The sequence below is a fragment of the Lathyrus oleraceus genome, chromosome 7 (assembly GCF_024323335.1).
Source record: "Lathyrus oleraceus cultivar Zhongwan6 chromosome 7, CAAS_Psat_ZW6_1.0, whole genome shotgun sequence".
Lineage (NCBI taxonomy): Eukaryota > Viridiplantae > Streptophyta > Magnoliopsida > Fabales > Fabaceae > Lathyrus > Lathyrus oleraceus.
Window position 1 is genome coordinate 92,452,176 of NC_066585.1, and position 15,079 is coordinate 92,467,254.

At 33.5% G+C, this 15,079-nt stretch overlaps 1 protein-coding gene across 1 annotated transcript; it reads left to right on the plus strand.

Annotated features, from left to right (window-relative positions):
- Positions 1 to 8,191: 8,191 nt before the first annotated feature.
- LOC127101212 (small nuclear ribonucleoprotein SmD3b) lies at positions 8,192 to 11,408 on the plus strand. Its single transcript, XM_051038561.1, has 5 exons — positions 8,192 to 8,492; positions 9,675 to 9,727; positions 9,904 to 9,970; positions 10,056 to 10,112; positions 11,019 to 11,408. The coding sequence occupies exons 1-5, from the start codon at positions 8,334 to 8,336 to the stop codon at positions 11,076 to 11,078; spliced, it is 396 nt and encodes a 131-aa protein (XP_050894518.1). The 5' UTR covers positions 8,192 to 8,333; the 3' UTR covers positions 11,079 to 11,408.
- The last annotated feature ends 3,671 nt before the right edge of the window (positions 11,409 to 15,079 follow it).

The window sequence follows — 15,079 nt, forward strand, 5'->3', positions numbered from 1 at the left end:
TCAAAAACTTGATTAAAATTCTATGTTAAAAGTCCTAAGGTAGCATGTTATGTTAGTCAAAAACTTGATTAAAATTCTATGTTAAAAGTCCTAAGGGAATATACAATGTATGGTGAAAATATCAAGATAACCCCTAAGGGGTAAACTGGTCATTTCATGTTAATATCCAATTTCAAGCACAAATTAAAATTCTAATTAAAGTCTAACCAAAGCCAACAATTGATTAAGTCCTAAAGCTTGATTTTAACCTAATTTTTTAGAAATTAACTAAGTTTTAACAACCAACTAAAGTCTAATTATTCCTAATTAATTCTAATTCTAAATCAAGTTAAAATTATATTAAAAACCAATTAAAACCACACATAGTTCAATTAATTCCTAAACTATATTAAAACCTAATTACCTCATTTTAATATCTAAAAAAGAAAAATAAAAACAATTGTGTTAAAAAATGCAAAAGAAAATCAAAATTGGGCCAAGGGGTATTAAACCCAAACTGGAGGTGTAAAGATGAAACCTGGCGCAATGGGACTCCTGCCAAGCCCAAACCACAAATTGTTTTGGCCCTGAGGGTGCAGCAAGGAAGGCAGGGTGTATCGGGAATTCACACGTGAGCCTAGTCACAAAGCCCACACGGAATGAATCTTTTCCAGGGAGTGGGAAGTGAAAATAGGGGGTTTACTGGATCTAGCCAAATTAGGCCCACAAAAAACAGGTCCAAAAACATTTGAAAAGGAGTCAAACATACTTTCCCTTTAAAGTGTCTCGTTGGACACGCCATGGGCCACCACACCGGACGTCGCTCCTGGCGGCAGTGGCCACCAAAACATCATCTGGAGCTACTACAAATATTCACTTTATCACACTCTATTCGATGCTTCAGTCAATTTCAAGAAATTGGAGTTCTATAAACCTATCTAGAGTTGCTCACTCCAAGAACCCTAACATGAAAGTCTCAAATTAAACTCTAACCTTAACGATTCAAAGCCCCAAGGATGAGGGCTTTGAACCCTCTCATCATGTCCTACATGTTGGTGATGGAGAAATGGGAAAACACGAAGATTTCAAATGTACCTTCCAATAATTGCACACACCTGCTCTAAATTCATTTGATTGTGGTAGCTTGCTGAGTTATGAATGGGAACTGATGTATGTTGAATGATGTAGCAATACTCATTTGTGTGGCTTAGCCTGATGCAAATTGTTGGCAGTGTTTTGAATGTCTTGCAGGATGTGCTCATAACCCTACTACATTGTCCTTGCTATTTGCTTGATGCAGGATCAATCCCCTTGTTATGCCAACTTGTGGACCGTGATGCATTGCATGAATGTCATGAGGATGTTGGTCTCCATGCCTTGCTGATTTTGCTGCAGTATTACATGGCTGGTTGAATGTTACAGACATATTGCAGGTGGTTGCAGGTATTGGTTATGGTTATGTCATTGCAGGGCAATGAATACTCTTCATGGCAGTGCAATGTTCATGACATAATCCAGAATGGCTTGTATGCATCATTTATGTTGGGTGTGATGTGTGTATGCTAATCCTGTTGATGGATATTGCTTAGCAGACTTGGCATTGCTAAACTATTGTTACTGCTAGAGAACAGGTCATGAGCTTCCATCCATTGCAGAGCAAGATGATGAATTCCTCTTTGGTGAATGTGCTGAATGGGCAAATCCATGTTATCAATAAGGCTACAATCACAGTTGGAGTTTTAATGTTACCTGAATGGGCATGGTTTGTTATGCTGTTACATGATGATGCTTGTGTATTGGTGATGTTTGGTCTTATTGCAAGGCTTCATTACAAGGGATTCTTGGACTTAGATTGGCCATGAAGTATGGATTGATATGGCTTTACAGCAGGTTGCATATTGCATTTTAACATGAGCTGAACTGAATTGTATTTGAATTGCAGGATTGGTTGGGCCCATGGTACAACAAGGAAATGAATTGATATGGAGTTCTCTGTAGGTCATTTACTTACATCTATTGCAGCCACTTGGTTCAGTTGCACTGCTATGGTTTGGCATGGCAGGTATGCAGTTTATAATCAGCTGAAATGGTTCATTAGTTTGTAGTTTTCACAACATGCTTGGCTTATTCATTTGATAGGTTTGGTAACAGCTTGTCATTGATGTTCATTTGCAAGTTTGTTCAAATTCTCATAGGTCTCATGCACATGAAGTGGGTGGTTGTCTGAACAAAGCATGTAACCAAGTGACTTTTTGAGCATTCATGTACAAAGGGCAAACCGAACGGTCAAGGATCAACTTTTAGGAGATTGACAAAGGGGTTGAGTTTTTTAGGATAGAAAAAAAAGGGTGGAGTTGACTTTGGTCAAAGTTGACCATAAAGTCAACAGTTGGCCAAAGTCAACAATTGGTCAGCATATCCTTTTTTGTGTGTAATTTTTCATGTATGAACATTTGTGGTGTATTGTAATGATGGAATCGATATTTTAAATGGAATTGACACCTTGAATAAAATTGATACTTTGTAGAGAATTTATACGAACATGATTTGAATTTGATGTTTACATGGAATTGAATCTTGATACTTGCAATGAATTGATGAAATTGAATATAGACCATTGTATGCATATGACTTGAAGTAGATTGAAATGGACTATGAACATGACTTAGGCTTGTAAATGGAATGAGCACGTTAACATGGTTTATGAACCTAGCTATGACTTGGTGAAACAAGGCTAAGGTTTGAATGACACACCATCCATGAATCAATAGACATAACCTCCAATTGGATTGTAATACAATAGGCTTTGATCGTTTGGATATACAAGGCCATCAATGCACCAACAATCCATGGACAAAACAAACAAGATATTAAGACCAAGATTGATTGGACACAAGACCAATGACCAAACCAAACCAAGAGTGGAATAAGTACTTAAGGTGATCAGATGAAATGACATGGATGGAGCCAAACATGGAAGCTATGGAACCAAGGCTTGAGCCAAGACAAAAGGACAAGGATAAAGGTGGACACCAATCAATCAATGGGTGAAAGGTGGATGAAATTGGGGTTTTGGATGTTACCAAATGGAAAGTCAAGCCACAAAGTCTATCAATATCATTCCTTCCTTGATTACGGTTTTGGTGAGGCCTACTTCCCCAATCAAGCCTTTTGAATCCCAACAGATGCTTCATCAACAATTTTTCCCATGTATGAGTCCCCACTAGGGTTTTGATGGCCAAGACAAAGCCTAGAGAAGCTCCAAGAGATCCATCATCATATCACCAAGAATTAGGGTTTTGAAGACCCTTGAAGATTGCTTAGATAACACCTTGTTGATTTCATATTTCCATCATCAAGAAATTAAGGTTTTACAACCCATATGCTTTGATGAAAATCCAAGTCATACTTTTGAAATGATTCCACATACAAACCCTAGCTCCACAAGCCAAGACTTTTGAATATATGGTGATCCACTAATGGAATGAATGATGCATATGAGTGAATTGTTAATGTATGCAACGAATCCCCAAGTCAAGTGGTTGGATGGAAAGATGAAAAAACTGGAGGGAAAATTTTGGGGTACAACAATGTGAAGGTGATAAAAATACACAATAAGGGGGGGGGGGGGATTGAATTGTGTATGCCAATATTTTTTTCCGCTTTTGATAATGCAACTTCAGAATCTAAACACGTTTAGAGTCTGATATCAGAAATAGTAATAGTAGCAAAAATAATTATGATCAGAAGTAAAAGCAAGCAACACACAAATATTATCCTTGCTCCTCTCCTCAATTGAGAGTAGTCCATTCCTGTTACCTCAATAAGAGTTTTTCACTATAATTAACAAATTACACTTTGCTCAAGCACACTTACAAGAGACTTCACTTTCTCAATCAACCTAGAAAGAGACTTATAGTCAAGCAATTTTGCAAGATACTTTTGTTCAATCAACCTAGAAAGAGACTTTACTGCTTAAGTATAGAGACAAAAGACTTCACTACTCAAGCACGTAGGCAAGAAACTACCACTAGTTTAAACAAACAATCTAGTAGATATGATAACCATTATACTTAGATACACAATCATAAGTATAGTAGTTCTGCAACAACCACAAATGTTATTAACCTCTTAAGATTTCTAAGATATACAAAGATAATAAATTTTAAGATCTTATGCAAAAATAGTTACAAATGAAAGCTCAGAGTTATGTTCAAGATAATATTGCAATGTTGTTGTACACCATCCTTAAATTCTCCAGCTTCCTTTTATAGAGGTAGAAAAAGAGTCGTCGAGGGTTTGAACATAACGAGGCAAGGAATCAACAAGAATGCCTTTCACTCTATGATGTTTTTATAAAAAAGTTTTGATCCAGAGTGAGACACTTTCTGTCCGAAACCATTCTAACACCGTTGACTTGAAAGTCAATGCCATCTTCCAAGATATCCTATAACTCACCATAAAAACCAATGATGTGAGTGTACATCTTGCTCTTCCACCATTTAAATTCAGTAGAATCACCACTGAATGTTTGTGGTCTAGCAGTATAGTTGTTTTGACTAGATATACTTTGATCATGGTTGTTATTACCACAAGGCGAACCTCCAATAGGGCTAGTCACTTCATAACTATCAACCATGATGGAAAGAGTATTTTTCTTAAGATATTTCATGCATAACTGTTAAGTGTTATAGTACAGACTATGCTCTGATGCCAACTGAAGGTGAGAAAAATATACATGAACGGGGGGGGGGGGGGGGGGTGAATTGACTATGCCAAAAAATCGTTTCGCTTCTGATAATGCAACTTCAGAATCTGAGTCGCATTCAGAGTCTGATATTAAAAAATTATAATATTAGTGGAAATAATTATGATCAAAAGTAAAAGCAAACAACACACAAAGATTAACTTGGTTCCTCTCCTTAACTTAGAGTAGTCTTGTCCCCTTGCCTCAACAAAAGCTTTTCACTATAGTAAACAAATTACACTTTGCTCAAGCACAATTTCAAGCGACTTCACTTGCTCAATCAACCTAGAAAGAGACTTTTGCTCAAGCAACCTTGCAAGAGACTTCTGCTTAATTACCGTAGAAAGAGACTTCATTGCTCAAGTACACAGACATGAGACTTCACTACTCAAGCACGCAGGTAAGAGACTTCCTCTACTTTAAACAAACAGTTTAGTATATATGATAACCATTATACTTAGATACACAATCAAAAGTATAATAGTTGTGCAATAACCACAAAGGTTCTTAACCTCTTAAGATTTATAAGATATACAAAGATAAGAAATCTTAAGATCTTATGCAATAACAATTATAAATGAAAGCTCATAGGCATGCTCAAGATAGTATTGTGTTGTTATTGTACAACTTCCTTCAAATCTACAACTTCTATTATAGGGGTAGAGATGAGTCATTGGGGGGTTTGAATATAAGAGCAAACTTAGTGAAGAAGTATTCCAAGAGAGACGTTAGAGAATGCATATGGTTAGAAGCATTGTCCATTGAATAATTACATTATTCACAACACCTTCCAAAGTACTAGGTATCTACCAAAAGGTAGAACAGGATGAATAGGTCACATTACCATTCCTTGAGCTTTGTAAAACGAAACCCTAGTTGACTCTGTCCAGAAATATGGCGCTTTGACAAGACTGGTCAACTTTAGTACCGTGTACGAATCATAGGCTCCTTAAGCCTATCAGAGTCTGAGCTGTCACTAGAGACTGAAATACATGATCAGAGTCTAAACCTTCAGAGTATGATAAACACATTCAGAGTTATCAGATTCTGACCAATCAGAATTATATTACTTCTCCACGCATGCTTTCAATCAAGATTAATTTAGAATGAATTAAACTCTTGTGATCCTGTACACTTGAACACATGTTATTATACCCATTTGTTATTTAAGTACTTTGTTATCATCAAAACCTAAGGGATGAGAACAATCTTGTTCCAACATGATAACCATGAGGTCATAATTATGAGGGTGGATACCGACTACGTCTTTCTCAAAGAAGGCGACCGTGACTTCTAGCACCTTTGTCTCTCCTTCTCCTTTAATATTGGAGAGGTCTTATATATTCAGAATTTGGCGGGCGTACCTTATATGGGCGAAGCTATTCTCTCTTCTCCCAATGAATCCTCCTGCTATAATGTTGAGCATGTGGTGTATAACTTTGCTTCCTTAGCATTGGGATGTTTGTTTTGCTTTGCTAGGTCCGAGACTCACTGTTTTGTCTCTCCCGTGAGAGTTGGATTTGTCTGGTCCGCGGGAGGAACCACCCTTGATATACTTCTTGAGGTGTCCCTCTTGGATCAACCTCTCGATCTCTTTATTGAGTTGGTAAAATCCTTAGTGTGGTGTCATTTGACCATATGAAACTTGCACCATACATGGTTCAAGACCCATTACATCTACCTCTGGAGCTAGAGGCATATAAATGTTGTACAGGTGAAAAACCTCATACCAAATATGTTCACAATGAATGTTGAGAGACGTGAAGCTCTCCACAATCTTACCTACTCTCTTGAACGCATTATTGTCTTTAATTGGACATGTACTCTTCCACTGGTGGTATAAACCTTCCATATTGAGAACATGCTCTTTGACATCTTGCGCCTTCTTTTCGGTGTTGCTTTCCTATCCTTTTATGTAACATTTTGCTTCAGCGACCATTTATGCTAACGAAAGTGCTGGCTTATAAGCGAGAGACCCGTTGAAGTGTCCCTCATTAATCCCATTTGTTATGAGTGAATTGCGGATAACCGTTGGATGTTTTTGCAGTTGAGATCTTTGTTAGTGTCATAAGAAGAATTCTCGTGTACTAAGAATATTTTGGAAGGGTTAGTGTTCCCTCATAGTGGTTGACTAGGGGCGATATAACCATCCCAAAATAATATATATATTTCACCTCAGGTAATTTAACAACCGTGAGAAAACATAAAGTATTTTCAAGAAAATAAAAACATTGTTATTTGAAATTGAGCTATTGATCAGTAAAAATTTTCTTCTCAGTTAGATGTTCAACCAAGGGGAAAATTATCACACTTTCCATCGTACACTTTTTTACCTCGCCCACGAAAGTGATATAAAAACACTTAACCAAATAAGATTGTATGACTTATTCATAGTGGTGAACAAAACATGTTGTTTGACCACTACTTTGTTAGAAAAACTTTCGATAGTAGAAGTCAGTCTCTTATTCGAACCATAGACTCTGAGACCACTGATAAATCATAAGGAAGATCATTCAAGTTGGGTCAAGATCAACACAAAGTGAGAGACACACCACCCACACATTCATAAAAAAATATTAAGACATTACATTTACGTGTCTCTCACTTATAAAATGTTAAACCTTTACTTTTCTAAATAATGTGAGACTTCTAATTCACACTTATATCACATTAATAAAAATAATTGTTAATTAAATTAAATTTATTTTTTGAATTTAAGATTATAAGAGGCATTTCCATTAACATGAAAAATATGAATATTAAAAAAAAATAGTAAAAACAATCACTTTTATATTTACATATGATTTTTTATTAATATATTTACATATTTTTAAAAGCGCATAATTATTTAACTCATTGTGATTTTTAAATATTTTAAAAATATACCCCGTGGATAAATAAAATTTATTATCTATAACGATATATATCTATAACTATATATAAAGGGGATATGTGACTTTGGACTGACCTATTTTCATTCTCAAGTTACCCTTTAAAATATATACAATTTATTTAATTAAAAAAATAAAATCTATATCTATATATAAGGGGATAGGTAATTTTGGAGCGAATTATTTTCATTCTCAATTTCCCTTTTAAAATATATACAACTTATTTAATTAAAAATAAAATATTAATAAAAATTTAAGTTTTTAAATATACATAAATAACAAAGTTAGTTTTTGCAATGTTTCAAAAAAAAAATGTAACTTCTATTTTAATAATAATTTCTATCATATATATATATATATATATATATATATATATATATATATATATATATATATATATATATATATATATATATATATATATATATATATATAATTATATAAATTAAAATCAAATAAAAATTATATTTATATTTTGATGTATGTATATTTAAAAAATTGGATAACGGGCACGAGAGTTTCTAAACGCTACTTTGTATAAAAGGGGTGTAACTAGGAAGCAGAGGTGTAGTTAGCCAAGGTACAATATAAATAGAGGTTGGAAGTTTTTTTTTTCTGTTCAAAACTCACATTTTAAATTGATACAAAAAATTGTCTATTCGAGCCGAAAGAAATCGCGGATTAGGGTTTTAGCGTTTCAAGAAAAAAGCGAAAAGATGAGCAGAAGTTTGGGTATACCGGTAAAGCTACTCCATGAAGCCTCCGGTCACGTCGTCACGGTGGAGCTCAAGAGCGGCGAACTCTATAGAGGTAACATGATCGAGTGCGAAGACAACTGGAACTGTCAACTCGAAAGCATCACTTACACTGCTAAGGTACGCATTTCACTTCATCACTTTTCATTCATTCGTATATTTTGAGCAATTTCTCGAAGATGTGAGTAGTTGAATTCGTGGCCGGCATATCCCGGAACAGTTTCAGATGCGGCGGCTGGTTTGGGTTTATGTTGTATTTTAGGTCAACTTACTAGGTTTGAGGAAATGATAAAAGTTTGGGCTCGTAAGGTTCTATCCGTTCCGAAAAATGTGTCATTTTACTGAAAACCCTATTTTTAGGGGTTGATAAATTTTGTCATAAAATTACAGGGATGTTTGAGTTTGAATACTTAGGGCTTTCATTAGAAGGAAAAGATAGTGGTGTAACTGCTTAGTTTTGATAAAGGCATTATAGAAACAAATTGTGTAGTTGATAAAGTGGCCTTAGGATTATAATTACAAGGTGGTGCAGCTGCTTTCAAGTTGGATTTGAATTCTCTACCTCTGGGTAGGTTTAGGCTTAAATAGGAGAGTGTGTGTGGAAAATATGGAGGGAAAATGGAGAGAAAAGATGAGAGAGATAGAAAGAAAGGTAGGTGAGTTTCCTATCCAAAAGGTAGAGGATTCTTGTCCTAAATTGCATAGGATCTAATTGATTTTGAATTTCCTTGAAGATCGGTTTCGTAGGGATGAATACAATGATTTGTATGTTGTCATAGAAGATAAGATTAGGTATGGTATGATATCATTTGAGAAAAAAGTAGGGATATTTCCTATTTTTCAAAAATGGTGAATTCTCATTTTGGATAGTTTGGGCATTGATTTGTCTTAAAGCACCACTAATTTAGTGAAGAAAATATATTAAGTTTAGGATTTTGTAATGGTTTTTGATGGAAATCAAAGTAAACACAAAGTTAAACTATTGAGAGATTTGGGTTGTATGGTTTATTTTTTAGATATGATTAATAGTTAAGAATTAGACATTGTTTTGGTTGACCAATGTAGCTGGGTTTCACTTGGTGGAAAAAGGCCTTTGTTACTCTAGTTGTATGTATGCCCAAATGTTAACATTGATTTTGAAGCCCATGTTTCTCTATCTATTTAGCAGGTTATAGTGATTCTGGATATATTATGGAAAAACTTATAATTTTGGGATGTTGTGTTTAGTATCTCTATTTCAAGTGTGTTCATTAAAATTCAGTGTATCCGCAATAGTTTCTAATATTGGCTAATTCTTACCAGGATGGGAAAACATCACAACTTGAGCATGTCTTTATTCGAGGTAGCAAAGTCAGGTATGAATCAGATGTCACGGAACGTCTTTATAACTCTATATTATAAAGACGGTTGTAAAATACAACCATATGTTGGTCATTAGCTATAACAATATACTTTCTTATTACTAGTAAGGTTGTATTCTATATTGCTTTTTCTGTAAGGGCAGTCCTCTTAAGTGACACTGATGTGGCAGGTTTATGGTCATACCGGACATGTTGAAGAATGCTCCTATGTTTAAGCGTTTGGATGCAAGAATCAAGGTACCTTCTTATTTAAAAGTGATCAATTACTCTATATTTATTCCACAGTGTTTTTATTTTAATGCTTTGTTTTAATATCGTGAAGGGCAAGGGTGCATCACTTGGTGTTGGTAGAGGCAGAGCAGTTGCAATGCGAGCTAAGGTATTTTTACCTTCTCTTTTTGTTCCTAGTTTATCAATACTCTTCCCGCCTTTAAAAATTGCTTGTTCAATGTCTCGCTATACTTAGAGTAATGGACCATGACTATTATGAATGAAGAGTTTTAAAATATTAAAAAATGTATTTATTTCTCTTGTAAATGTATTTAGTACCAATGCATCACGGTGCTAACAAGTAATTTACATTGTGCGTTACTCCACCTGAGCATGATGGCATCTCTTGAACACATATCCTAATGTATTCAATAATGTGGCAGAAAGGACAATATTGATTTGGAGTTAATAATTAAAAATGGTTTTTAATTTAGATCACTATTAGAAGTAGAATAGAAACTCCAAGCAAAGTTTACATCTTTTGATTTGTGAAATCTTTTTGGTTAAATCTTATTTGCATACCATGCTAGGAAGAAAGATATTTATATATATGAATAGTCTCTTAAAATCACCTGGACCATACTAATAGGATTTTTTTTCCAATCCATAATCTTTTGATTAACAAAGCAGACAAGTTAGCTCTATTTTGTCTTGTTATATTTTTTCTCGTTTTTTTTTTTTGGTCAAGCAAAATTTTGCTTGGTTATGAAATGTCTACATAATATAACATGGGTTGTGCATCTTTTCTATTTACCTGCGACGCAAATGTTTCCTTAATATGTTTTTGATTTTTTGTGTGTAGACTTTCCACTTTTCTCTCGACTTTTAGGTTTTGGCATTATGGACTGTGAGATAGATATAAAAGAATCACATCTTTGTTGCACATTTGTTTTACATATTTGGTTTTGGGTTTCATTGTGAACTTCAAAGTATCTGTTTAACACCTAAAACCTAAATGGTTGAAGGACGTATCAGTGTTACTAGTGTGGTATAACTATAAATGTTGTTTGTGTAGGCTCAAGCTGCTGGCCGTGGAGCTCCACCTGGTAGGGGTGTACCACCGGTGCGGAGATGATCATCATCATATAGTCTCTATTTGCAGAGTCTGTTGAACATGCTATTTAGTTCTGTTGTAGAAGTTTGTGATAGAATGAAATTCAAATTTGAACTGCGTATCAAGAATTCACACTCTTTTATGGATGGAACTGAATGCCAAATTTATTCTCATCCTGTAATTTTGTTCAAGTTTCATAATTAGTTTAAGATGGTACCAAGATATATTGTGAGGTGCATAAGAACAGTTTGACAGCTCTCAAAACCTGTTTATGTCTGTTTATGATAAACTTATTGACTAGCTAGTGGCACGAAGCATCCATTTATTAAGAAGAACAAAGTATTATCATCAGAGTTTTCCAAGTACCAATGACCATATTCGTTAAACATGAGAGTTTGGTTTATATTTGTGATGGGATTTTCAATTTTCAATACTTCTGCTATGGTGTTCGAGTAAAATGAGTAAGTAGTTGCATAAAGATGATGCTCCAACAATATTAAGTTAGGATGTGGAATCATACCAACTTGTTGCTCTTCTGGTACATGCTCAAAGATTATTTTTTGAATGTGAGTATTTTTTTTATTATTACAGTAAAAATTTAAAATTACTTTGCTTCATTATGGTTGAATTCCAAATCCTTAGAGTATCCTTTCTCTAAAACCAGTGGGTTAAGTAATTTTCCTTTCTGAGTAAGCACCAATACACTCTTAAATTTATGTCTTCTACATATAAAGTAAAAATCAACTTCAACTTATTGTATACACAAGTCATTCTCCATTAACTCCCCAATGGTTTGAAATCAACTTCAACTTATTGTCTACCTAATGTTATTTTATATTTTAAAATGAAATAAAAAACCTTGATGTTTACATGATTGATACATTACAACTCCTTTTCCGTCTTCTCCGAAACTTAGTTTTCAATGATCAGAAAACTCACTTTGATTCAAGGACAAAAGTGAAGAATGGACAGAAGAATTCTTCTCGCTAATAAACACCTCTCATGTCATGGACAGGAAAAAAATAGCACACGAAATAAAATGATAAATAATCTTGCCCTTTACAGTTTTACGGTACAGATCAACCCATACCAAAAAAGGAGAAAGAAGTATTCAATTTTAATTGATTGAAAACTATTTTTCGATTTCTCTTTCAAAGACAAATGATTAAATTAAGAAGAAACGATCCTGTCATTCTAAAAATGAGAGAGGCTAAAAATGGAGTAGCTATCCACCTAAAATCACACAAGAATAAATCAGCATCATACACTTTTTTAAACTAAAAAATTAACCTTATCTTTTATCTCTTATAATATGTATCACCTAAAAGAAATAACATAATTATTAATTTATTTTTAATTAAATTATTATTCATTAACAATATTAAATAATTAATATAATGATATTTTTGAAATAAAGATATTAAATATATTTATATTTAAGATAAAAAAGTTTAAAAGAATTTTGGGACTAGATGAAGTACTTAGGTGAATGGATAATAATATAATTTATATTATTAAAATTTTAAATTTGTCTTACATATATTTTTTTCAATCTATTTTTTAATTATAAAAATTATTAAATTTTTTTGTGTGAAATAGCCAACACAATTATTAATCGAACTGCCTTAACGAGACATAAAATTATTATTTTATAAATATTAAAACTTGTTTACATTAATATATGTATTTGTAAATAAAGTAAATAAAACTCTTATAAAAAATAAAATAAATATTACATATAGAGATTGAATCTTATACCAATAATTTATACCTATAATTCATCTGACGTATTTCAATAATTTAAATCTATTTAACTCAATTAGCCCATATAATTTTCTCTATCTATTATTACAATAAATATTTCACCATTATTTTTTAAAAACTATGTAATTTTATAATAATTATAATGTGATAAAAAAAGAGTTTAAAGATAGTGTATTATCACTATAAAACAATATCACATTAACATTTAATCAAAATATTTAAATTTGTCAAGTCATATCAGTATTTTAAAATTAGGCTTAATTCATCTTTTAATCCTTTAATTTAATTTATTATTTCTATTTAGTCCCTTATTTCAAAAACATTACCCTCCAGTTCCATAAAATACCTTTGTTAGCCTTATAAGTCTCTTCTGTTAAATTTTATTGGAAAAACATTAGTAAAGCCTACATGGCAAATTAGAAACACTGACATGACATAATATTTTAGTTTTTGAAATTATTAATAAACATATTTTAGTTTAAAATAAGTGATATCCTTTCCAAAGATAGAAACACAATGTTTGAACTCTTCACCTACCAACAAAAGCAGATTTCTCTATTTCAATTGTTCAGCTTCGAACCCTAGGTCATTCTACTCTCCCATTGTCTAAACCCTAGTTGCGAAAGAGAAGATTTGGAGCGACGAAGACGACGATAGTTGGAGATTTGAGCTAAGAAAACGAATACTTGTTCATTCATTTCCAGTCTAAGGTACGTTTATGCGTTTACTTTATTAAAAAGCGAATCCTTAGTTTTCTCTTTCTTTAAAGACTCATTTCTGCATTATTTGGTGTGATTAGGTCATGAGTGATCGGTTTGAGTGTGTTATCCATCATGAGGGCATGTTTGTTGAGTTTAACGGATTATGTTACAAGCGGTTAGAGAAGGTTTGACAAGTTGACCCTGATTTCTGAAGTTATTTTGAGGTTCTAGGTGGTTTAAAGGATTTAGGGTACTCAAAAGTGGAGAGTTAATGGTATTATGATGCAATGGATATTAATGAGTTAGTTTTGTTGAAAGATGATGCAAGAACACATAAAATGGAATTGATAGCACTGATTAATGGGAATGCACATTTATATATCATGCATCCAGTTTATGGAGAAGAGTCAATACTGTCCCTAGAAAATAATATAGGACCCAATGGTGTAAAAGAAGACAATTTGGAAGGTGACATCTTGGATGATTTGAATAATGGTGTAAAAGGAACTTTTGATGATTTTGATACTTTTGAAGATTTGAATAATCTATGTGACAAGTTTGATGAAAGAGGGATCACTGGTGTAGAAGATATAGATGTAGTTGACCAAGAATCTTCATGTGACGATGTTGATGTGGATGTGACCATTGAAGGCATTGACGAAAAAGATTCATGTCAAGATGTTAATTTTGAGGGGGCCACTTTGTCCGAGGATGCAATAATGGATATTACATTGGAGGGGAATGGCAAAGGAAACGGAAAATAAAAGGGGAAGGATAAAGGTAAAGGAAAGGGGAAGGGAAAAGGAAAAGGAAAAAGGGAAGAGGAAAGCCAAGGTTGGTAGACCAAGGAAACAAAGGGATGTGGATGAAGCAGTTGAAGGTAGTGGTTCAATGGATGATGTGAATGAAGGTGAGGTTCCAAAGGAAAAGTTTAGAGGTTTGAGTGACATTGAGGAATATGATAGTAATGAGTTACTCCAAGAGTATGATGGTGAAGATGAAGAGGTTGTAAAAGATGATTTTCAAACATTTAAGCTTCCAAAAAGAATGGAGGATTACAAGTGAAAATTATGGGCTTATTTTGCTACCAAGGAAGACTTTAAAGAGGCAGTTAGAACATATGTTATTCATTCAGGTAGAAACCTGAAATTTAAGAAAAATGATAATCAGAGGATGAAAGTCATATGTAAGAAAGATTGTCCATGAGAGTCATACTGTGCCAAATTACTAGATGAAGCCATTTGGCAGTTGAGAAAAATTATGGACAAGCACACATGAAGTAGGGATTATAAGGTTAGATTACTTAATTTCAAATGGTTGGACCAAAAGGTTCAAACTAATGTAAGAGAGAATCCTAATTTGAAGTTGACTGATATAATGAAGAAAACAAAACAAAAGTGGAATATAGGGATCAATAAGACACTAGCATACAGAGCAAAGTCACTTGTTGTTGACATTGTTGATGGTTCATTTAGGGGATAAATATACCAGAATACATGATTATGGTCATAGCTGTTAATGGCAAGCCCTGGGTCAACTATGAAAATTACAAGTCAA

What these genes read in the sequence shown, in the direction of transcription:
- LOC127101212 (XM_051038561.1), top strand. Translation starts at nt 8,334, where the DNA reads ATGAGCAGAAGTTTGGGTATACCGGTAAAGCTACTCCATGAAGCCTCC. An exon ending in GCATCACTTACACTGCTAAG is followed by an intron (nt 8,493 to 9,674) that starts GTACGCATTTCA and finishes AATTCTTACCAG; the next exon opens with GATGGGAAAACATCACAACT. An exon ending in CAGTTGCAATGCGAGCTAAG is followed by an intron (nt 10,113 to 11,018) that starts GTATTTTTACCT and finishes TTGTTTGTGTAG; the next exon opens with GCTCAAGCTGCTGGCCGTGG.